This window comes from Schistosoma mansoni, chromosome 3 (assembly GCF_000237925.1).
Source record: "Schistosoma mansoni strain Puerto Rico chromosome 3, complete genome".
NCBI classification, from domain to species: domain Eukaryota; kingdom Metazoa; phylum Platyhelminthes; class Trematoda; order Strigeidida; family Schistosomatidae; genus Schistosoma; species Schistosoma mansoni.
Genome location: NC_031497.1, coordinates 7049687 through 7073856, shown reverse-complemented (window position 1 = coordinate 7073856; position 24170 = coordinate 7049687). Strand labels below are relative to the sequence as shown.

The 24170-nt window shown below is 37.8% G+C and overlaps 1 protein-coding gene across 1 annotated transcript; it reads left to right on the top strand.

Moving 5' to 3' along the window:
• Window positions 1-875: 875 nt before the first annotated feature.
• Window positions 876-23723, top strand: Smp_162640 (hypothetical protein; the record flags this gene model as incomplete). The annotated part of the gene is made up of 2 exons (XM_018799071.1): window positions 876-977; window positions 23616-23723. 2 exons carry the CDS (start codon window positions 876-878, stop codon window positions 23721-23723), a joined length of 210 nt encoding a protein of 69 aa, XP_018650896.1.
• Window positions 23724-24170: the final 447 nt, after the last annotated feature.

Here is a 24170-nt window from a genome sequence, read left to right as displayed (position 1 = left end):
ATTTAAAGTGAACTAATTGGAATCTGGATTATATACGAGATACTGTTAATTCGATTCTTGGGTTCACACGGCTTTGTAGACTGAATTTGTATAAGTCCAAATACGTAGCATTGCCTGACGAACAGTCTAAATAGGATCTGACATTGCAGGAAATTCATAGTTCAAACTCACTGTAAATTCCTAGTATTCGTATACTGTTTGACCATGGAACTCAGCAATTTGAAATTAGGCAGGCAGTGGTCAAGTAAGTAAAACACTACTAGGTAGTTTCTGACGGCAGTAAGTGGATAGTGGTTAAGCAGAAAGATGATTTCACAATCGACAGTTATTCTTGTCTCGCTTTTACAGGTGGATAAGGGAGGGGAAGTTGTTCGAGTAGACTTATATTCAATCTGATGAACGTTGAATGGCAAGCTCGTGCTTCGAGAAATGGACACCAAGTCGCCAAAATTAGTCCAAAATCTGACAAATAGGTATTCTAAACAAAGCTTAACAAGCGTAAGAAAATGTCATAAATGATCCATACGTATGCCCAAAATAAGTGGGTTCTTTACGAAAACACTAGGCTAGTATATTTCGAGGTTTCTTCAAACTAATATTTCGTTAAAGCTGGTCTGAGGTTGAAAAATATATCGCAAAAGCTGTCAACACAAGCTTTAACTTCCTGTCTTCTGATCTTGAAACTTTTAAATTTCGCCTGGTTGCGCGTTTTCAAACTACTGAGTTACGATCAAGGTCGTCGCTGATTCACCCAATGAAGATGCCATCAGTAATTCATTTTTCTTTCATCAAAGATTTTTTAGAATAAGACCAGTTGGTGTCCTGGATTGTGTTGGTCCGTTGTGTGGCTGCTCATCTGGTTCTTGGCTTGGCCAATGGCTTTTGTGCTAGCCATAGTTGAAGTGTTCATCATTCCTTTCTGTGTTTGCTTCGAGAAAGCCAAAACAGCTTGTGAATTCATCGATAGGATATATAAGGTTTGTAACACTGATTTGTCTTTTTAATCTGCGGTTCATTCGGTTTCACTCGAATGTTAGGGGCAAAGTCAAATAAGGACAATAGCTTGACTTCTTCATATTGCTTGTTATACTTAAAGCGTTTGGTCGCGACTTCAATTCACTAATCTAATTTTCTGGCCCTAGGAAATTATCACAGCATTGTTGTGTGTTTCGTGAATAGGAACTGCCTTGAATATTTATTAGCTGTAAAGCCAACCTTCACACCATACAGAATATTGCTGGCGTTTATATTAAAACCGTAGCATATTTGCCTATAAGTATCCGATTTCCATTCAGATCGTCTTTCCACTCCTAATTTTATAAACCTTATTGTACTTTGATTCGGAGTTGTTGCTTTTTGTCAAGATCTTGCTGTCAGTTGCTCAATGACTTTTTCCCTTTATTGTTTCAATCATATTATTATTAGTCGCAATGGGAACATTTCACCTGCTGAATGGTTTTTAGAAGGTCATTCAAATATACACACCCTTACTACGCTGTTCCTATGTAATGCTTCATTTTATGCACTTGTTTCATAAAAGTATAACTCGTTCATCATTTATTTAAGCTGATGTGGCTGCCTATATAGTCTCACTGGACTATCGAAAATCGTCTTCATAAACCTACTAGTTAGGATGCGATAGACCTGTTTTTTTGGTATTAAGACTGGAATCGCCAAATTCTTAGTCTGTAACGCAATGTGTACGTATTGAAAATCCCTTCGTACCAGAATACTTAGTGTTTTTTGTATGTGGGACTAAAAAGTTTGACCCCGCCAATCATGTCTGATAAGTAGTTTCAGTACATCTAGGGGAACAGTCAGTAATTCTAAGATAAGATAAAATAGACTTGAAACTTCCAATTATCACAAATTGGTTTGAAATTTGAGAGTATTGTGTAGCAGTTTTATTCCATTAGCTATATATAAGGCTTATTGATTTATGTCAGCCTATTGTCTGATCTCTGCGTTTTTGAACCGCAAGTAAGTTAGACGGAACTCTGACAGCTGTCTTCCTGTTTTACAATGAATATCCTGTTATAGTCCTATCAGTGTAAATATAAAACAACCTATCTTCTTGTTTCCAAGAATATAGAAAATAAAATATTGAGTATTTGAACCCTGGGTGGGATTCAATTCCGGCTGCTACGCTGATTAGTTCATTCTCTGTAAATGTATGCTTGTAACACGCCAAGTTATTTTAATTAGTTTGTATGTTGAAAATATTATACTCCACAATGCAGTAAGAAGCTACATAAAATCGCTAAGGCGAAGAAAATCAATCGGTCAGGGTAATTTCGTCAAAATCATAATTGCAGTATTAATAATCTAAGAGTAGTAAACTAAAAACGACTATATGAACTGAATGAGGATTACTTTTTTCGCTAAATTCTCATTAGGCCCTACAGTAGTAAATCAAATTAGTGTTACAAAGGAGAGCCGAATTTAATTCAAACAGGTTTTTAATAGATTGCAACGATAGGGTGAGAAATGTTAGTAAGATAAAACGGTCTTGTTTGTGTGGAGATGACTAGTGTGTAATATTACCTTTAATCAGTTTATAGGTTGATTAGAACTATAAGATTAACAGTCAGAATCAATGTTGACAACTTACAGACAAATAGCATGCAAATATAGATAACATGTTTATTCTGGTTATTAGTCTCACAATTTTTACTGAGCTGCAAACGGATTCATGTTAACACTACACACTGATCATTTCAGGGCCTCATAGACTAATCACTGAGGTTTTAAAGGATGGTGGTCCAGTTTTAGCAGTTAAATTAACTGAAATCTTAGCTAAAATCTGAGAAACTGGACGTAATCCTATCTAACGTCTCAATCGCTGGTCGTCCTAGTCTATAAGAAAGAACAAAACTCCTTTTGTGACAATCACGGACCAATCAGTTCAGCTAATATAGTATCTAAAATATTAGCCTAAATAATACTTTAACTTCTAGCTAGAGCTCGTGAATAGCGAATCCGATAAGATCAGGCTGGTTTCAGACCTGCATATAGATGTATGGAACAAATATTCCCCCTTCAGCAGGTCCTGGAACATAGATATACTTTTCGACATCCGATTGTAGTTGTATTCCCTAACCATAAGACGGCGTTCAACTCCATTGACCGGGAGATACTCTGAGTGTCGGTCATTGACAGGTGTACCAATGAAGTACATTAACCTTGTACAGGCTCTACTCGAACACTACTAGTCGAGTTAGAGCTTATGGCAAACTGTCATCGAAATCTGTTACCTCAGGTGGTGTTCGTCAGGGTTGTCCACTATCCTCATTTTTACGTAACTTTGTGATAGACATGTTTTCAGAGATAACACTTTCATCGTCTGACTTTTCACAAGTTGATGATCTACGAGTATGTTCACTTGCTGACTTAGAATACACAGATGATATAGTTCTGTTTGGTGAAGACGCTGACAAAATGCAGTCTTCTGGCCACGTTAAGCAACAATGGAAGCATGTTTGGGATGCGATCCTCTCTCTCCAAATGTGAAATACTGCTTCGGGGTTGGATTGCGTCATCGTTTGAATTAATGATAGAGAGTGAAATAGTTGAACGCATCGACCGCTTCACTTACCTTGGGAATCTCTGGTGTCTGACGAGATCTCGGCACGGATTCAAAGGACTCGGACGACTCAACGTCAACGTGCGTCACTTGTGGCGTAGATGAGATATCTGTATCTCAACCAAAGGATGAGTTGACTGCGCAGCGGTTCGCTCCATTCTACTTTACGGATGTGAAATATGGCGATTAAGAATAGAGGATATTTGTAGGTTACTGGTATTCGATCATCAAACCAGAAGTGTCTTCGAAGCATTGTACATGTGTTTTTGGACCACGGAGTAAGCAGTGCTTGGATTAGAAATGAGGTATTAGGTAAGGATGAGAAATCGATTGGGGGTAGCAAATCTTCATCAACCAAGGTAGTTGGGACGTGTGTTACATATGCTCAACCACCGCCTATCTCGTATAGGGGTTATTTTCTGGTTTTGAAGTAGGCTGGAAGGAAGCTAGAAGTGACCAAACTAAAACATGGCATCAGTTCATGAAGTTACTAACAGTTGGACCTGACCATGTTAATAGATATAGACTATCTGGTAAGGGTCCGCGTAGCTATCGTAACCAATGGTTAGAAATTTTGAATGACATTGCTCGAAATCGTTTGCAATGGCGCAGGTGCACCCGTCCTTTGTCTTCCCTCAAGTTCTGAGAATCTAAAGTCCCTCATAACTGTTTATTTCACATGAACTCAGGATATGGAGCAAAGTAGTCGAACGCGTCGACAATTTCACTTATCTTGGAAGTTTGATCAGCCCTAATGGGTTGATGTCTGAAGAAATCTCAGCACGGATTCAAAAAGCTCGTTTGGCCTACGTCACCTATGACGAAAACGAGATATCCGTCTATCAATTAAGGGACGAGTATACTGTGCATCAGTTCGCTCTGTCCTACTTTACGGCTGTGAAACATGGCCATTAAGAGTAGAAGATACTCGTAAGTTACTAGTATTTTACCACAGACGCCTTAGAAATACTGCACGCATCTACTGGGATCACCGGGTAAGTAATAGTGAGGTTAGACACAGGGTATTAGGGAATGGTGGTAAATCAGTTGATGAGGTGATGAATCTTCGTCGACTGAGATGGTTAGGCCACGTGTTACATATGTCTGAACACCGATTACCACGACGCGCTATGCTGACTAGTGTAGGGGATGGTTGGAAGAGAGTTAGGGGTGGCCAAACCAAAACGTGGCATCAGTGTTTGGAGTCACTAACTCCTAGTCTGAGCCATGTTGGTAGATGCAGACTACCTGGTCGGGGTCCGCATGTCTATCGTAACCAATGGTTGGAGACTCTGTGTGACATGGCTCAGAATCGATCACAATGGTGTATACACTCTTTATCTTCCCTTAAACCTTGAGATTAAAATTGCCTCATAACGTTCTTCCTTATACTATATCTTTACATACAACCTATCTTTTATATACTACCACCACTAAACTAACTATTTCCATGAATCCGGTGTTCATCTTGTTGTGCTAACGAGGTATGGCAACTTGGACCGATGCATAAATGTGCCTGGTCCTACGTTGTAGCTGACTGACTGACTTGTTAGCTGATACCATGTCTTCGTATTTCCACTCTTCATTTTTTGCTGACCACTACTGCATTAACCGGTCACTGAGGTGTAACATGTGTCCCAACAATCCCAGTCTATAAAATTTCACAATCTCATTAATCAACTCAATACTAACTCATTATTCCATTCCGGAAGTCAGAACTGCTCACCTAGGTATTGCGTTGTGTGCTGGTAGAACTTCGTAGACGCCGATAATCGGAGTTGCATTTCAGACATTCTCCCTGCTTGTAAATCCTGTTTCAAATGCGTAGACTACTTAACAATGAAACGCTGCATCGTATACTCAACAGTTATCAGAGCGTTTCGATCACGTCACAGTAACTTTGGGATCCATTTATGGACCAATACTATGCGTATATTTTTTATCTGCATCTGCATCAGATCCTCCTCGTTTATCGTGATGCTGCCCAGATGTGTGAGACTTTCCACCTCTTCTATAGTTTCTCTACCAAGTGTGATTGTGTTAGTTCTCTTTGTGTTGTATTTGAGGGTTTTGGTTTCTTTCTTGTGTCTGTTGAGGCCTGCTGCTACACTAGCTGTCTTCACTTGCATTTGTTGTTGTTGATGGGATAGAAGGGTCAAGTCATCTTTGAAGTCCGAGTTGTCTAGTAGCATCCAAGCTATCCATTGTAAACCTTACTTCATTTGAGATATGGTTTTCATAATCCAGTCTACCACCAGAAGAAAGAGAAAGGGAGGGAGTAGGCAGCCTTGTCTGACTCCGGTCCTTACTGGAAATGCGTCTGTCAGCTGTCCTCTATGCACGACTTTGCAGTGTAGTCCGTCGTATGAATTCCGTATATTGTCGACTATTATCTCAGATACACCATAGTGTCAAATAAGGTTCCATTAGGTTCTCCTATTCACACTGTCAAACGCCTTCTCATAGTCAAGGAAGTTGATGTATAGTGATGAGTTCCATTCAGTTGATTGTTCAACGATGATCTGTTGTATTGCAATTTGATCTGTGCACGACCAATCCTTACGGAATCCCTCCTGTTAATCTCAAAGCTGGATGTCCACTGAGTCTTTCATTCGGTTCAGTAACCCTGTTGAAAACTCATCCTGGTACTGATAGTAGTGTGATTCCTCTGTAGTTCTCACATGAGCTCAGATCTATTTTCTTTGGTGATTTGGTGATGTATCCTTTTTTCCTGTTTTTTTTTGCACTTGCTCTTCCTCTCAAATCTTCCTGAATAAAACGTGGAGCATGCTTGAAGTTGCTTCTATGTCTGACTTCAGTGCTTCAGCTGGTCTATTGTCAGGTCTTTCTGCTTCCCCACTCCTGATTTATCTAATGACCATTCTGATTTCTTTCGTCGTTGGTGGATTGACATCTTTAGGAAGGTCTGTAGGTGCTGCTTCGATGTCCAGTGGATTCAATGGAGCTGATCTTTTTAAAAGTTCCTCAAAGTATTCTAGCCATATGTTTCTCTGTTCATGAATCTCGGTGATTGTCTTGCCTTCCTTGTCCTTGACGGGTCTCTCTGGTTTACTATATTTTCTTGCTAGTTTTTTCGTTGTTTCACATAGCTTTCTCATATTTTCTCTTGAAGCTTTTTCTGCTATCGTCTTTAGCTCTTCCACGTATTTCTGCTTGTGGGCTCTAATCAGTCAATCAGTCAGCTACAACATAGGACCAGACACATATATGCATCTGTCTAAGTTGCAACACCTCATTAGCACTACAAGATGAACACCAATTTCATAGAAGTAGTTACTTCAATGGTAGTAATATATAAAAGAAAGATTGCATATGAGTATATAATACAAGAAGGAAGAATTAGTTCGTAGAAAGAAAGGTATAAAGTAATTTAATCTCACGGTTTAGAGGAAGACAAAGGGTGTATACACCTACGTCATTGTGACCAATTCTAAGCCGTTTCACCCAGTCGGTTATAATGCTCTTGTTTATTCGTTTATCTGCTTCAATGTATTCCGATTGCGCCTTGACCTTCTCTGTTCTTGTTCGTCTGTTGTTAATTTCTGTCTTGGTCTTCCTTTCTTGAATCTTGTCCAGGGTTACAGTAGAGATCCATTCCTTATGATGATGCTTCTTGCTCCCTAGCATCTCCCTACATATTGAATTGAGTGCTTCTTTGATCCCTTTCCAGTTGTAGTATCTTATTTAAGTAGATCTTGTAAGGCTTAGAACCTGTTGTTAAGAGCTATCTTGAATTCGCTGAGTTTGTCAATGTCTCGAAGGAAGGCTGTACTGAACCTTCGTAGTGCTGTTTTTTTCAGTTACCCATTGATTCTTTAGCTTCATTTTCATCTTGAAAACCACCACGTAGTGATCTGAAGCTATGTCAGATCCTCTCTTGGTTCTCACATCTTCCATTGACCTTCTGCATTTTTTACTGATGCAAATGTGATTGATCTGATTCTGTGTAATGACGCGTTGAGACCCATGTAGCTTTGTGTATGCGTTTGTGGGGAATATTGTGCCGCCTATAACCATTTTGTTAAATGCACATGAATTTTCAAATCTCTCCCCATTTCCATTCCTTTCTCCCATTCAAAGCATGTCGTCCCATGATATCTTCGTATCCGGTGTTGTCCTTTTCGACTTAAGCGTTTAGATCTGTCGTCAGGATGTTCAGGTCTTTTCCTGGGCACTTCCTTATGATCGATTGCGGCCTCTCATAGAACTGATCTTTATCGTCGTCATTGCTATCATTGGCGGGTGGATAATATTCATTGTGATTCCCTTTTTCATTGTTTTGAATGATGCTTTGATGCGCCTGGATCCATGAGATTCCCACCTAGTAAGTGCATTTCGTGCTTCTTTGGACAGCATCAGAGCAACTCTCTGCGTGTGCGGAGCATTTTTTTCGTGATCCGAGTACAACAGCATTTATCCCGAATCTAATATTTTCTGTCCAGCTTTAGTCCAATGGGTTTCGCTGATTCCAAGTACTGCCAATTTGTATCTCCTCATTTCCATTGTTAATTGACTGGTCTTTCCGGTCTCCCACATTGTCCGGACGTTCCATGTACTCATAAAAATTGTTGCTCTGGTTGCTAGAAGGGGCATCAGTCTCGTGACTTCCGAAGAATCTCGGTTTTAATTCTGAGGCGTCATAATTTTTCCTTGAACTCTGAGGGCAGAGTTTAAATGGTCTAATTTGTTTATTCCAGTCAGATTATTTTTACCAAGGTTGTTTTCTACAGTATGGGGTTGCTGGCCCAATCCCCGACCCTTTTCCTTTACCCCAGCTTGGGACGATCAGTAACCCTAGAAGGGCTACTGGCGGATTCAGTAGTAGTGTTAGGACTTCAAGAAAGACTAGAAATAGAGAACAGAGCTTAAGAAGAAATAATGATTTTGCTGAATAAGATGTAGAAAGTAATTTAAAACCTTAGATCGAAGCGGAGGTCAGGTCAGCTACAACGTAGGACCAGGCACATATATGCATCGGTCCAAGTTGCCATACCTCGTTAGCACAACAAGATCAACACCGGATTCATAGTAGTTAATCTAGTGTTGGTAGTAGTATATAAATTATGGGTTGTATATAAGGATATAGTACAGGAAGGAAGAGAGATATGAAGCAATTTTAGTCTCAAGGTTTAAGGGAAGATAAAGAGTGTATACACCTACGCCATTGTGACCGATTCTGAGCCATGTCACCTAGAGTCTCCAACCATTGGTTACGATAGTCACGCGGACCCCAACCAGGTAGTCTGCATCTACCAACATGGCTCAGGCTAGAAGTTAGTGACTTCAAACACTGATGCCATGTTTTGGTTTGGCCGCCCCTAACTCTCTTCCAACCGTCCCCAATACTAGTCATCATAGCGCGTCGTGGTAATCGGTGTTCAGGCATACGTAACACATGGCCCAACCATCTCAGTCGATGAAGATTTGCAACCTCATCAACTGATTTACCATCGTTCCCTAATACCCTGCGTCTAACCTCACTATTACTTACCCGGTTATCCCAGCAGATGCGAGCAATATTTCTAAGGCATCTGTGGTAAAATACTAGTAACTTACGAGTATCTTCTACTCTTAATGGCCATGTTTCACAGCCGTAAAGTAGGACAGAGCGAACTGATGCACAGTATACTCGTCCCTTAATTGATAGACGGATATCTCGTCTACGCCATAGGTGACGTAAGTTGGCAAAAGCCAAACGAGCTTTTTGAATCCGTGCTGAGATTTCGTCTGACACCAACCCATTAGGGCTGATCAGACTTCCAAGATAAGTGAAGTTGTCGACGCGTTCGACTACTTCACTTCCTATCCTTAGTTCGGGTGTTGACGCAGGCCAGTCCTGGAGTAACAATTTACATTTGGATGGGGAGAAACGCATCCCAAACATCCTGGCATTATTACTGAGTTCCAACAGAAGACTCTGCATTTTGCCAGCGTCTTCACCAAACAGGACTATGTCATCTGCGTATTCTAAGTCGCTTAGTGGTCCCCCTGGTAGGAGATCAATTCCTGAAAATTCAGTCGATGAGAGTGTTATTTCCAGCAACAGGTCTATAATGAAGTTAAACAAAAATGGGGATAGTGGACAGCCTTGACGGACACCACTTGGGGTTGTAAAATCATATGACAGTTCGCCATAAGCTCTCACTCGACTAATAGTGTTCGAGTAAAGAGCCTTCAAAAGGTTTATGTACTTCTCAGGTACACCTTTCAATGACAGACACTGCCACAGAACCTCTCGGTCTACAGAGTCAAATGCTGCTTTCAAGTCAAGAAAAACTATCATTGTCGGACGCCGATAAGCGTGTCTGTGCTCTAAAACTTGACGAATGGTGAATATGTGGTCGATACAGCCACGACCAGGTCTGAAGCCAGCCTGATTTTCTCGTGTTTGCAGTTCACGAGTCTTAGTTAGGCGCCCGATAATTATTGAGGCTAGTATTTTAGATGCTATGTTAGTCAGACTAATCCCTCTATGGTTATCGCAGGATGATTTTGACCCCTTTTTATATATTGGGACAATCAGTGATTGTGACCAGTCGGATGGGATTACATCCGTCTCCCAGATTTTAGCCAGAATATTAGTCAACCTAATCGCTAAAATTGGACCACCGTATTTAAAAACCTCTGGAACCAATCCATCAAGACCAGCTGCTCTTCCCCGTTTCAGATTACCTATAGCCTTTTGAACTTCAAGTAGGGTCGGGGGGCCTACTTCAATGTTCCATTCAGGTTTTCTGGGAATAGTGGGTAGTTGTGCAGTAGCTGAAGGCCAGCTAAACTGCTCCTTAAAGTGTTCCGCCCATCGTTCTAAACGTTTAGGTTGAGAGCAGATAAGGGTTCCGTCTTTTTCCGAGATTGTCTCACTTACACTTGACTTCTTAATTCCGGTTTCTTTTATTAGTCTGAATAGTTGCCTGGTGTTGCCTACAGCCGCTGCCTTTTCCATCTCTTTTGCTTTCGTTGCCCACCACTGCTCACGATCGTTCCTTAGGCTTTTAGTTAACCTAGATCTAATTTGTTTACGCTCTTCGTCATGTTCAGAGCCTGATGGGATGAGTTTACGCGAATCCATCAGTGAAATAGACTTAGAGGAAATCCACTGGTTTTTTGGAGCCCTATGGTTTAAATGACTAATAGATGTTACTGCCGTTTCCACAGCTGTTCGTGTGTCTTTCCAAGCAGCATCTGGGTCAGTCTCGTTTACAGAACTGCCTAGATGTGAACTCAGTTGTTTCTGGAATTCGCATTTGGCTTTCTCGTCCTCCAGTTCAATCCTAATGGGTCTTCTTAGTGTACTTTTCCTGCGTCCATTGAGGCGCAGACAAATGCGTGCTCGTATTAAAGCGTGATCAGAGTCTAAACAAGTATTCCAATACGAGCGACAATCTTCTATTGAGCCTCTCCAACGATGACTGATGACAATATGGTCTATTTGAGTCCATCGTTGGTTTGGTGCAGGTGGTCGCCATGTTAGACGATGTCTCTCCTTATGTTTAAAATTAGTGCTTGCTAAAAATAAACGATTGTCTGAGCATAGTTGCAACAGACGATCACCATTATCGGTTCGTTGGGCCGGAATACTAAAACACCCACCTAAATGTCTTTCTGTTTGATTTAAGCTGCCTACCTGGGCATTAAAGTCACCCGCTACGACTACTATGTCTGAGCGCTTAGCTTTCTGAAGAAGCTCAGAGAGTTTTCTGTAAAAGTCATCTTTTACTTCATCATGGCTGCAGTCAGTGGGAGCGTAGGCAGAAACGACGAAAAGGCAACGACGTGTGTCCCTATCCTTCCGAGTTCTTATGGAGCCATTTAGCCGGACAGCACACAGGCGACTGTTAACGGGGATCCATTCTAGTAGTGCCTGTTCTGCCCTTGTACTTAGTGCTATGCCTACACCTGCAAGTCCGCGAGAACTAGCCAACGGGTCGCCAGATACACGGAGGGTGTATTTCGTCGGCTGTCCATTTTGGCGAGGTGAGGTCAAGTGAATGACCACACTGGGATCCTGTATGCGTGTTTCGGAGACACAGCATACATCAATGGTACGAGATTCTAGGGTTTTAGCTAAGGAGGCCTGTTGACCGATTTGGCATAGGGTACGTACGTTGAAGGCTCCAATGTGTAGTTTGGAGCGAGGTTTAAGTAGACCTGGGACAGCGTTTCGCGCACTAGAATCGTTGGCCATGGTGACACTTGAGGAGGAAACCGAGAGAGGAAGTTTAATGTTGAAAGTCAAGGTAGAGGGAATAGTAGGAATTGAAGAAGAAGATTGATTATGAATACAGTGGTCTTGAGTGCTGTTAGAGGTATGAAGGCAGTTATCACTTCCCGGTTGCCCACACCGTGGAAGGATTCTTCTAGAGGTACCTGAAAAGGAAATTGGGTTAGGAGTGGTCTTAATGACCTGAGAGCGTGACCGCAGTGCCCAAGGGACAACTGCTTGAGGTCGGTCACACACGACCTTTTTGTGGGTAGTTTTTGTGTTAGCTCCGTTCTTCAAAAAAAAACCTTACCGCCGGAGACGGAAATCCGTGGGATAAGGCGAGGTGTGCATTTTTAGGGTCGACCTTTTCTAACCCCACCCCTCCTTGTGGGAAGGCAGCATCGCTGTCATGCTGGTTGTCTGAAGGAAACACCTTACTGCCGTCACACCTCTGTACAGTCAGCAGTACGACTTCGCCTTCGGACCTTGGGTTTGCTGCTTTTAGTCTCACCGCTCTTCAACCGACCTGTCTGGCATGGTAGGACCTCGAGGAACGACTGTTCCAGCCAGCATAGCTCGATTGCTTCACCACGATAGGCAAGCCCGACCACCACATCAAGGTAGCAGCAACGATCGGGATCGAAGCGGAGACAAGAAGCTAATGCATTTGCTCCAAAGTAATCAACTTTGAACCAAACTACCTAACTTCTACAACTATTGGTTATGATAACGTCATGGATCTAAACCTGGTTGCTTGCATCTACCAATATATCTCAGCTCAACAGTCGATAGTTTAACGTACTGGTGCCACGTTGTGGTTTGGTTACATCTACCTTTCTTCCAACCTACTATGTCACCCAACATTGTGCGTCGAGATAGACGGTGGTTGGACTTACACACCACTTGTTCTATCCGACTCAGTAGGAAATATTTTACAGCTTTATTAGTCAGTTTGCCATCTTTGTCTAGTATATTGCGCCTAACTTCAAGACTACTCACTCAGTGGTCCCGACGAGCCGTAATAATGCTTCAAAGACATCTTTGATCAACCTACAAATACTCTCTACTGGTAATGATCACGTTTTACAGAGCTAACTGCTGTGCTGCATACTCATCCAATGGTCAGCAGAAAAACATCTCGCCTACTCTACAAGTTAAACAGGTTGAAAAAGGCCAATTGGTTTTTCTGGATCCGTCTCTAGATTTCTTCGTAAGTTCAATGTATGATGTGTCTGTTGTTTCACTACTAATTTAATGCAGATGACTGCTTTTGAGCCAGTCTCAATTTATTCTCTGGTTGGCAACATCTATTTTCTAACTGAATTTTACTTTCCAATATATGGACCATATGTAATCTTTATACCCACCGTTTCGTGCCCATCGACCTCAATCACTATTAAGGTGTCCTCCTTGGAATCATTTCTTCTCTAAGATTAAAGCCTACGTCATTTATTACCATAATTGTAAGTATTGTTAGAATTTTTTGAATTTATTGTAATGATTACAAAAATCACTAAACGTTGTGTCGTTTATTTTTTTTGATCATAGTCTAAAGTTTGACTGATTGTGGCTAAATAACACCATCATGACTAAAACACAAACCTAATTATTGTTTGGCATGTATTTCTTCTTGTCTTGTCGTGCGAAATATGTAGGTCTATTTTATTCTACACTTTTTATTAATTCTTCTTTTCTATGCATATCCACTATGTTGCTAGTTACGTATATCAGCTGAAACGGAATTACTCTGCATACACACTGATATACAAGTGGATCATGTTGTTTCTTCAAAGACTGATATCACGGTATTTCTATCTATCGATTAGTTTCGGTGTATCGTTACAATTAGTTGCGCATTTATAATGATGTAAAAAAAGCCATAGGATCTCATGTTTTTTCATCCATTATCATCAATTAACTGTCGTCATGTGATTCACTTATATCTCCATAATATCTTTGGCTAAAGAAGTTTATAGCGTTGACTCAGATATTACAATTCATATAAGCATGTGTGTTTTGTGTAACGTCGTGAAAATAATTGTTTTTCATTTGGGTATAACAGTTAGTTAGAAAAACACACAGAGTGACTGATTCTTATGATGATGTTCGTGTGCGATTGATTTTTCTTCGGTAGTAAAAAATGAGAGTTTCTTGTAATGTTTTCAAAAGACCTATATTTGAATTTGTTTTATTTTTTGGAACTTTTTATGGCGAAAAACACCGGACATATTTACAAAGGAAATTGCCATCAATAATAAATAAAATGAATGAATTAAATCATATGTTATTGCTTTTAGATTGCACTCATTCTGACTGACTCGTTCTACAATTCCTAATGGATCGAATGTTAAAGTTTTATTTATCTTTCGTTTGTACATTAGCTTCCCTTCCAAGTTCTGTTATATTTTGCCATATTAGGTAACAGTACAAACCGTTGTTTTCAGCTTTTGTTTATTCCATTCTTTTGTCTGAGTTTGAAATTGCATCGTTTAAAGTTTATATCAGTATAGTATGGATAAATCGACTGTTTATTCTACCAACTTATTGTACTATTACTCATACGTTTTCCCTATCTCATATCTCTTTTTGTGACCTTTCTTAGCATTTCTGTTTGTTTTCTGAATCTAGAATTTCTTTATCTGTCTGGTAGATTAACTGATTAAGTCCTATATCTACTTCAAAAAAGGCAGTAGATATATGTTCTACATATACTGATTCATGACAATGTGTAATTCCAATTGTTTCAAAAGTATAGTCAATAGAAAACTAATAATGGTCACATTAGAAGATAGTACACATCTTTCAAATTTCTGATCGTAGTTTTGAGTTATATTCATAAATGAAGTCTTTGAAACCTTTTAAATAGGTTTCAAGACGGTCTCTATATTTCGACTTGAAATTTGTCAAAATAGTGCAGATGTATTCTCTTTTTTTAAACTCTAATATTTTGCTACACTGTTAACTTTTTCTACGTGTACCTTTTGTTTAAATAAGCGGCTGCAACTGAATTCCCAATTTTTGTTTCTAAGAAGCATATCAGTGGGAGCCGAGCTAATACCTTGTATGATACTTGCCACTCATAGGATACTAATGCTGTTTTAGTCAGTTTCGTGGTGTACGATTGCTCAAAACTATTGCTAATTACACAGAGGAGGGAATAGGACTAAATTTTGCACATAGTTTTCGTGATATAATACAGTTTATGATTGAAAATGTCACCAAACTAACACTATTGTTAGGATCGTTTTGTGCGAAGCGGTTTCTTCGTGACTAAAACACTTGGCTTTCAGCCAGTAAGTTACAAGTCTAAACTCTGATCCACCTATTTTGTTTTGGTCAGTCGGGTGATATCGTGAACTCTTGTAGCATAGCTTAGTGTTAGGTTACACTACTGTATTATTTCGGAAATGAGTTGCATCATCTTGTACAACTGTACTTAGATTCGAGTTACATAAGTGCTCTTAGCCACTTGATATTCTCATTTTGATGATTTTCTAGTTTCATGTATGTATTTGTTCATTTTATTTGAAATTTGAGTAGATTAGCATTTTTGGGGTTTTTCTCATTGATCCTCTATTTAGTGCATATATATTTTTGTGTACTCACTTAGTCCGAATTCACACTCAAGCCTATCCTTCAAAAATGAGAATATTTTTAGTAAATTGAGCTTATACATTTTCAAAACAATGCAGGCTAGTCATTCTGATTTTTCCATAACCAGAGACAGAAACTTGGTAAGTGTTGAATTACGTGTTTCGAATCCCTATCGACACATCATTCTTCTGCACAACATTCTTTATAAGACAAAAAATAGTCTTCAGCTTCTTAAAAATTCCCATGACATTTGTAAAATTGATAATAGACCACTGGATAAAGTAGTACATAAAACTAAGTCTAAAAATGCTTCATCAAAACTGCTAAAGATTTCTATAGTTTTAAGAATAAAGTCATTCATTAATCGCTTGGGCACAAGTCACACTCTAAGTGTAACAGCTTAATATAGGACGGGATTAAAAACTAGGGACCGATCATCGAGCTCCTCAATCACTAAGCCACCCCCTCCATAGCCATAGGTGATCGTTTAGTCTGTTAAGAGTTTTCAATAAAATCCTTTGGAAAACCTTTCAAAATTCATCGCAGTCATGCTCCCTTTCAGCTTTCGTTCATTAACCTAATACCAAAATTTTATTTGGACAAATCGAAAGATATCCATTTTATATTCTTATTATTTTACATTATGAATGATCAATATGTTTATTCTTCTAAAAGCTTTCTTGAATGTAATTCTCGTACTGGCGCTTCTAATATAACACTGTGTATGGTGAACGATTTTTTAAAATTATTTTAACTGAGAAATTCACTTACTTGTTTATCGAAGAGATGTCTTTCATTTTCAGATCTGTCTGATCGCAAATGCATAATTATCTATAGTGTTTATCATTGTTAAAAACTTATCCTTCAGAGTCATTACGAGCTGGAAAACTCGTCAAATGCAGTTCAGTTTTATCTTTTTTTATTATGTGTAGACGTTTTTTATATAGATTGAAAACTTAAAGTTGTGTATAAAAGGACCCTTATCCAGCCGTTAATTCTATGCTGTATTTAATCTCCAAACTATCTACATTCTACATCTACAAGCGCTGTTATCTCAGTATCGAAATTTCAGATGTTACTTATTTTTGTTGCATACGTTGAAATGATTCGAATTATTGCCATACTTCCTATGGGGTGTTAAAGTTTTTCATACTCAGAAGTAAGTACGGATTTGGTTAGAGAGTCTTTTGTTTATGACCTTTTTGTTTTGCTTCAAGAAAGGTTATTAGCAGGCGATAAATTGCTTACGTTACATGCACCCGAAATTGGAGTTTGTTTGAACTTTGGAGTGGTAAGTAGCGTTATGATATTGACCATACAATCCTAAAGATAAATTAGTGATACAGAGATCAAAATTAAAGCTAGAGAGAGTCTGATTTTAATGTCATTAGTTTGTGAGTGATTTACGAAGCCTGTATCTATCAATATCTTCCAATCATGTTTATTTCTGTTTAATATTTTGTGTATAAATAGGTTATTTTACTATAGAGAATTCTATTTTATTAATCAGTTGCATTGGGTTTCATTTTCAGTCTACTCAGTCGATTATATCAATAATCCTATCTTGTAAGCGGTTACTGATCATCCTAGTTGTACTATTGTGGGTCATTTATCGATCAGGATTCTGTTAATTATTTTTAAAACCCTAAACGTGCTTATTATCACAAATCTTGTAGATTATTCTCCATAGTAATTAGTTCTTGAGGTCATACTTACTCATATTTAACTACCAGCTGTATCGATTAATTGTATGATTTAGAAATCTCCAATGTTTTCATAGTCAGAATTATTGTCAATTCATAAATTCTGAATGTTAGTCTAGGTGATTATGATGCGTGATGCATCTGAATTCGATAGTTAAAATGGTGGTAGTTACGGTGGCAAAGATCCAGTCATTGTATAATTCTTCCTTTCAATTTTGGACACTTGACTGTTGTGTACCTTCAATTTTTGTTTCTATATGCTTGGGCATTCCGCCCAGTTTCTTTCAACTACTATTGGTGTGAACATTTGACCCCTTTATACTACATATTAATCTAGTCTTATTATGCCAGTGTAAAGTGTGACAAATGGAACTTCACACAATAATGCCATTTCCTTACGCTTATTACCCATCGTGGAGGAGCATAAGCTGACAACCACGATTCTCCATCGAACTTTGTTCTGAGCGATCCTCCTCATTTGTTTCCAGTTGTTCTTCATCCTTTTCATATCTGCTTCTATTTCCCGGCGTAATGTGTTCTTTGGTCTTCTTCTTTCCCTCTTCCCTTCAGGATTTTAAGTTTTGGCTGTCTTTGTGATGCAGTTTGATGATTGCCTTAGTGTGTGTCCTATCCACCTCCAACGTCTTTCCATAATTTCCTCTTCAGCTGGAAGCTGGTTTGTTCTCTCCCATACAGTAGATTGTTGCTGATGGTATCCGGTCAACGGATATTGAGTATCTTGAGTAGGCAATTGTTTATAAATAATCTTACTTTTTGGTGATGGTTGTAGTAGATCTCGAAGTTTCAGCTCCGTACAGTAGAACTGTCTTGATATTCGTATTGAAGATTGTGACTTTGATATTGGTTGACAGTTGTTTTGAGTTCCATATGTTCTTCATTTGTAGGAATACTTCCCTTACTTTGCCCATCCTTGCCTTCACATTTGCATCAGATCCTCGTTTATCGTGACGCTGCCCAGATATGTGAGACTTTCCATCTCTTCTATAGTTTCTCTACCAAGTGTGATTGTGTTAGTTCTCTCTGTGTTGTATTTGAGGATCTTGGTTTTTTCAATCATTAAATAAGCAGAAATTATTTAGTACTTCTTTTTTATTTGGACCACTTCAACAGCGTCTATACTGTGTTTTTGAACGTCATTGAAATAATGGTTTATTGGCTAACTGTCACTTGTCGGACAGGACGTTTCTAATTCTAAACTGGCATCAGTCAAACAGTTATTGTAATTTAATATGTGCTAGACAAGTTACGCTTCGTCCATAATTGACTCGTAATGTAGCGCGACTCATGTGTGATTGCTTGAGTTTATTCTTTGCAGAAAAGTACATACATATCTGTGAAATTCTGTAGAGTACAGGTGCATAACTATGTTGTTGTGCCGATTCATTGCTTATTGATGTAAATGCTATGCTTCTAGAAATCCTCTGGTGTTCTCAAGGTTTTCCCGATCCAGGATTTCGATATCTTTCCAATCGAATATGTGTCCATGATTACCTGGATACATTAATACCCAGAAATAAATAAAAAACAACAGAATCCACCAAAACATCCAATTAAGACCATGATCATTGTGACGATTTGATACAACACTTGTGGAATGAGCGAAAGCGCACTTCTACATGATTTATTTATTTATTTAAACACATAAATATTGGTACAAGGAAGCACCAGATAAATATGCGCCACACAAATCTCATTTGATTTATGTGAGGGCTGTGATACTGCCCAGGTGCCCAGACTGAAGCAGGTGGTTTTCTTAGGGGGCCACACCCCGAGCCTTTGACCTAAAGATCTGATCCACAAGGCAGTGGAGCATCGTGAGGAGATGCAGTCCCATGGTAGCCGATGACCAACGATTGATTCATACGCCATTTGTTCCTTCAGGATACTGGAGCCAGCCCATGTGCACCATTGGTTTGGAATCAGGGTTTCCCAACTCCCCTAGGTGGACGCGCCGTCTCCACCGACCCGGTCAAAGCGCCGGACATTCGCTTTTCGTCGTCTCAATTTCGTAGACAACACCCCCGCCACGAGAAGGCAGTGAGTAGGACTTCCCTGGCAGAGGCTATATATTCGCGTGGCCATGTGAGAGCATTTGGAGAGGGAGAGCGGACTCTCCCCACTCTCGTCCGTACCAGGGCATTTGGGGGCAAAAAAATATGGAACACTTCACGATTTTGCGTGTCATCCTTGCGCAGGGGCCATGCTAATCTTCTCTGTATCGTTCCAATTTTAGTATATGTACTGCCGAAGCGGTTAGGATTCCTGGCTTCCAACTTCTACATGAAGTAGCCTCTGAAGAGGTTGTCAATAGTGAAGATAAAATCCCTGAAGTTAAACCATCTAGCTCAAAGAACATAATTTAACTAAGGTACATACATAACACATATCTCAGCATGAAGATTATTTCTCAATTATTGCTTCTTTGCTCTTGACTATTAATATTTTGAAATAGGGAGTGTTTCATCATTTTCTCAAACAAATAAATTCACATGGGATAACACTACTAGCTAGCTAGTGGTAATGGACTTAAATAATGATGATAATAAGTTAAAATATTGAAGTTTTGAATAAAAAAGATGAGATAACATTCATTTTTCTGTGTATAACATTGGTTTGATTTGAAATTGTCACATCCATTCTATTTTTTATCATAGTCATAAAAGGTATTGGCGACTATAATTTGTCTAAGTTATTGAAATTGTTTGTTTTGTTCATATTTAGATTAGTTAAATGGATGTCTGATTTTTCGACAGTAATTATTTTCATTTACTATTTAAATCATTTTTGTTATATGTTGGTGACTTTTCTAAGTCATACAGTCAATAATCTGATTGGACAATAACATTAAAAAATAAAGTGATGTTAAATAGTTGTTTCTTCCCATTCTATGAATTCTCAACCACCACTTCTTCCCCTCCCACCAAATATCTTCAACGGTCGTTTTGAACCATGATCATTTTTGTTTTGCCATATTAACATCCTAGAATACTATGATGTTATTCAAAAGTATAAAGTTTCTGCAACTCACTGACTCACTAATCAGTATTGTGAACTCATTCACTAGTGAAGCTTTCTGAGATTAGTTAGACTTATTTTAATTAATTGGAATACTTTTTAATAATTAAAGAAAAAGGTCTGTGATGCTTTATTTAGGAAATATTTATTTGGGGTGTTGTGTCTTCAATTTCTCCTAAATATATGTATATTTAAAGATGTAGTAATACCGGGTTATGATATGTGAATTGTTTTCCTTTTGATTCACTATTATTTTTTCTTCACTTATTAAGTGTTCAACATCTGTTCATCGTTCACATGGTAACACTTTTCATATCACCCACTGTGAAATATATTTAAATCGATTTGAACATTACTGGACTAAATATGAAATAAAGACCCTGATGCTGATCGTTTCAGCGTAACTATCATGTTATTTCGTTTTTATGTAGTCGTAGATCTCAAACTGATAGAGAGCTCATTCAGGAATCTCAAAGGATACATTTTTGAACCTAATGTTCATTTTTGTAAGAATAACACTTTCTAAATACTTTTCAGCGTAAATATTTGTTAGACTCATTTTGACTTTCTCACTAAACTTAAATAACAATCAAAACCATTCTATTCAGTGAATCTGATAGTAGTACCTTGATTTTAAGTTTAAAAAATACAGGATATGAGCGCATGAGCTCATTCAAATCTTCAATTTACGTTCCTGGTATTGTATACAATTTTCTTATTTAACTCATCAAATACAGGCTTATGTACTTCACGTTAAGTAACACCGTTTAAGAGTTAGAGATTTTCATTACAGCTCCTAAAACCGAAGTAAAACGAAGTCCAAATCTGCCAGATCAGAATGTCTTGACCTGCGAATAAGTCATCGCTACAACTATTGGTTGGATAGTTGTACAGTTTCAACAGCTTTCACAGAAATGTGTCGCTCACAGTCAAGTACATTAACTTGTATTAAATAGTTGAGTTTGGTTAACTTTATAGATAGTTTTTTCTTATCCTTGTGCATCTTAGTGGCATGAAAAAGATGCTTAAAATCTTTTATCTTACTCCTCGTTCATTTGTCAGAAAAGGTTTTAAATTATTACCAGAAAAAAACACATTTTTCGTACAGTGAGACTTTGAAGGATTTAAAAAAACTTATTGACAGACTGGTATTTGTGATAGTCTATCGGTGAAGCAGCTATCTGTAGTCTACCAAAAAGTCAAGTAAAATTTATAATCTCTTCTAGCGATGTTATTTTCCGAGCGTAGCTGTTCATATGGTTTCGAATTTAATGTCACAAATAAAAATACCAGAAAAGTTGTAACAAAAGCTCGTTTTAATAGCATCCGATTGTGCACGGTATCAAATGAGAGAACTACTTTTTACAAGAGAACCTTCTATGTCTTGCTAAAAGGTTATTAAAATTGATAACTACTCTTAACTAACCAATAAGATGAATTATAAATGGAAACAAACAATGTTTCTGGTTTTTCAACCACAAGACTATCTGGCATGTAAGGGGTGAAAGTCAAAGTAATAATGTAACCTTTGGGAGGTAGATAACTGAAATATAAAAAACAACAACAATAAAATACAACTTTGTGTTACATGATTGTTGTTTGAACAAAATAAGTGTTTTAACACATCAGTGTGAATTTCTTGACGTTCTCATGCAATATATATATATATATATATAATTGTTGCTTGAGGGATTGCTCTCTTTTTATGACAACACCATGTAAACAATGGAGATTTGTGGTGGTGTGTATTAGGACGTAATGAGATCGATAAATCATCAACTGTTACTATCTTGTCTTCTGACGCTCAGAGTGTATGGAATCAGCGAAAAGACGGTCATTTTGTGAAAGAACGCGGCATAGTGAACAACAGTTTTGTTCGGTTGATAATTGTTTTTGTTCCGCAGGACCTTTTTGAGGGGGTTTTAATGATTGCATAATTTGGTGACTTGATATGTCATTAGAGATTGCTCAAAGCGGAATCCAGTATCAATTCTATCGAAACCTCTTGGAAAATCCCAACGAAGCTTCCAGAGACTCTAAAGGACCCGAAGAGCTTCTATCCAATTAGGACCTGATAGAGCCTTCTAGAATACTAACTTGGCATGCTGCTATTGGACGATAGCATAACTTGGGTGCTTGAGGATTGAATGAATTATAATGATGTTATAGCCAATACTAATAACTACAAATACCCATATTATTCTGCACATTTTTTCATTCTTATCCAATAATGACTTCCCCTGCTTCCTCTTCCTTCTGATCCGCGACTGTGGGGTTCTACAAATTCGAGTGCCATTAGTTGTGTATCGTATTTTGCCGTAATCAAGTAGAGTATGTAACAGATTCCACTGTAATTTCCTTTCACTTTGCCACCAATAACAGAATTCCTTCTCAATCTAAGTTGGATTTTACTGCGTATTTTTCAATCTAGATTTCATCTTTTACTTACGACCATTAATAGTGTCGTGACGAAAACAAAATCAATATAGTTGCACTACTGATGCTGCTGCCAAACTAATATGACTCGACACGTGTTGACAATGAAACATTGATGACAGATGAGTTGTTGTGTGCTGAAAGCAAATCCAATTTATGTCTGAGTAGATTTGTTTTGTTTTCTTATATACGATTATTATATATCGATTAATAGTCAGATTTTGAATAAATTAAACTGATCCGCACTTGCCACTGATTCATCAGTAAATAACCATATAAACATAATTCACAAATATCATAAAAACAAAGTTCCTCAATTAACATTCAATATTGACTAATTCAGTTATATGTCTGGTCCTTTCAAACACCTTTCCCATTTTTACTGTACTGAATATAAATACATCTTTCGTCGTGAATCAATTTGAGCTACCTATCTCCCTCTTCATTATCGTTGTTTATAAGAAATATTTCTCTCGTTTTTATTTATTGGTAATAATATCATTTTCATCTCATTCAACTTCGTCCTTAGTATCGTTTTACGTTGTAAATAACTTGAAAATATCTATGCAAAAAGTGCATCTCAATTGTTATTTATTGTTTGTTATTAAATCATTTTAGTCCTTCTGTAATCGATTGCTGTAAAAATATAAAACGATAAAGTTATCAGAAATGAATTTTTATGTGTAAAAATTTACTTTATCTGTTTATCCCACCGTCTTTCTGCAATTATCCAACAATCAAGTCCAAGTTTGTTTAACTTTACTTAAAGCCATGACAATTTTTTTTTCGGAATACCCTACCGAACTACTTAGATCAAAGTCAAGGAAAAAAGATCAAACCAATAGGACTTAATATAATTTTATACTGCTATTCCAAAGGTTTCTCAGTATAAATTCAAATTATACAACTAAATAAACATAAATTAAAGTATGATTCATAAATCGTCGCATAAAATGTAATTAGTCAATAAAAAGTATGAATTTTTCATGGCTATATGTTTTTGCTTATCCTTCGAAATGTTTTCTTTTCTTTTTAGGTTTTTGCATTCGATCCAATAGATAATGCTAGATATATGCGTCCATTGTTGTATAATCCTGGTATACCTGTTCCTTCTTCAGATCCAGATGCTCCACAATTTGTTTGATATTGAATTTTAATATGTTGTAATGATACTGTTAAATAAGTTCTTGTCAATGTCACATATATACCTCGTATCGATTCAACCAAGAAAAAAGAAAGAAATCTACATCTCTGTCTTTTTCCAATTTTATTTCTTACTATTATTCCTTATTAATACCTTCATTGTTTAATTCATATTTCATTGCATATTAACAATAACATGTGTCTATGTACCTACTGCTTGCTGTATTTCACTTTTTAAAAGTTTTGTATTTTTGTTGTGTATTTTCATGTCATCATTTCGTCCTTGTTTAGTTTGTGTTTAGCCTGTGCGATATATATATATATATATATATGTTAAGCTGAACTATATGCGTACATATTCCCACAGTTGGCCTTACACAATCTCTTTTTGCTAACTAGTAGATGTGTTTTTGCTTCATCGCATTTTAACTCTGTTCTCACTGAGATT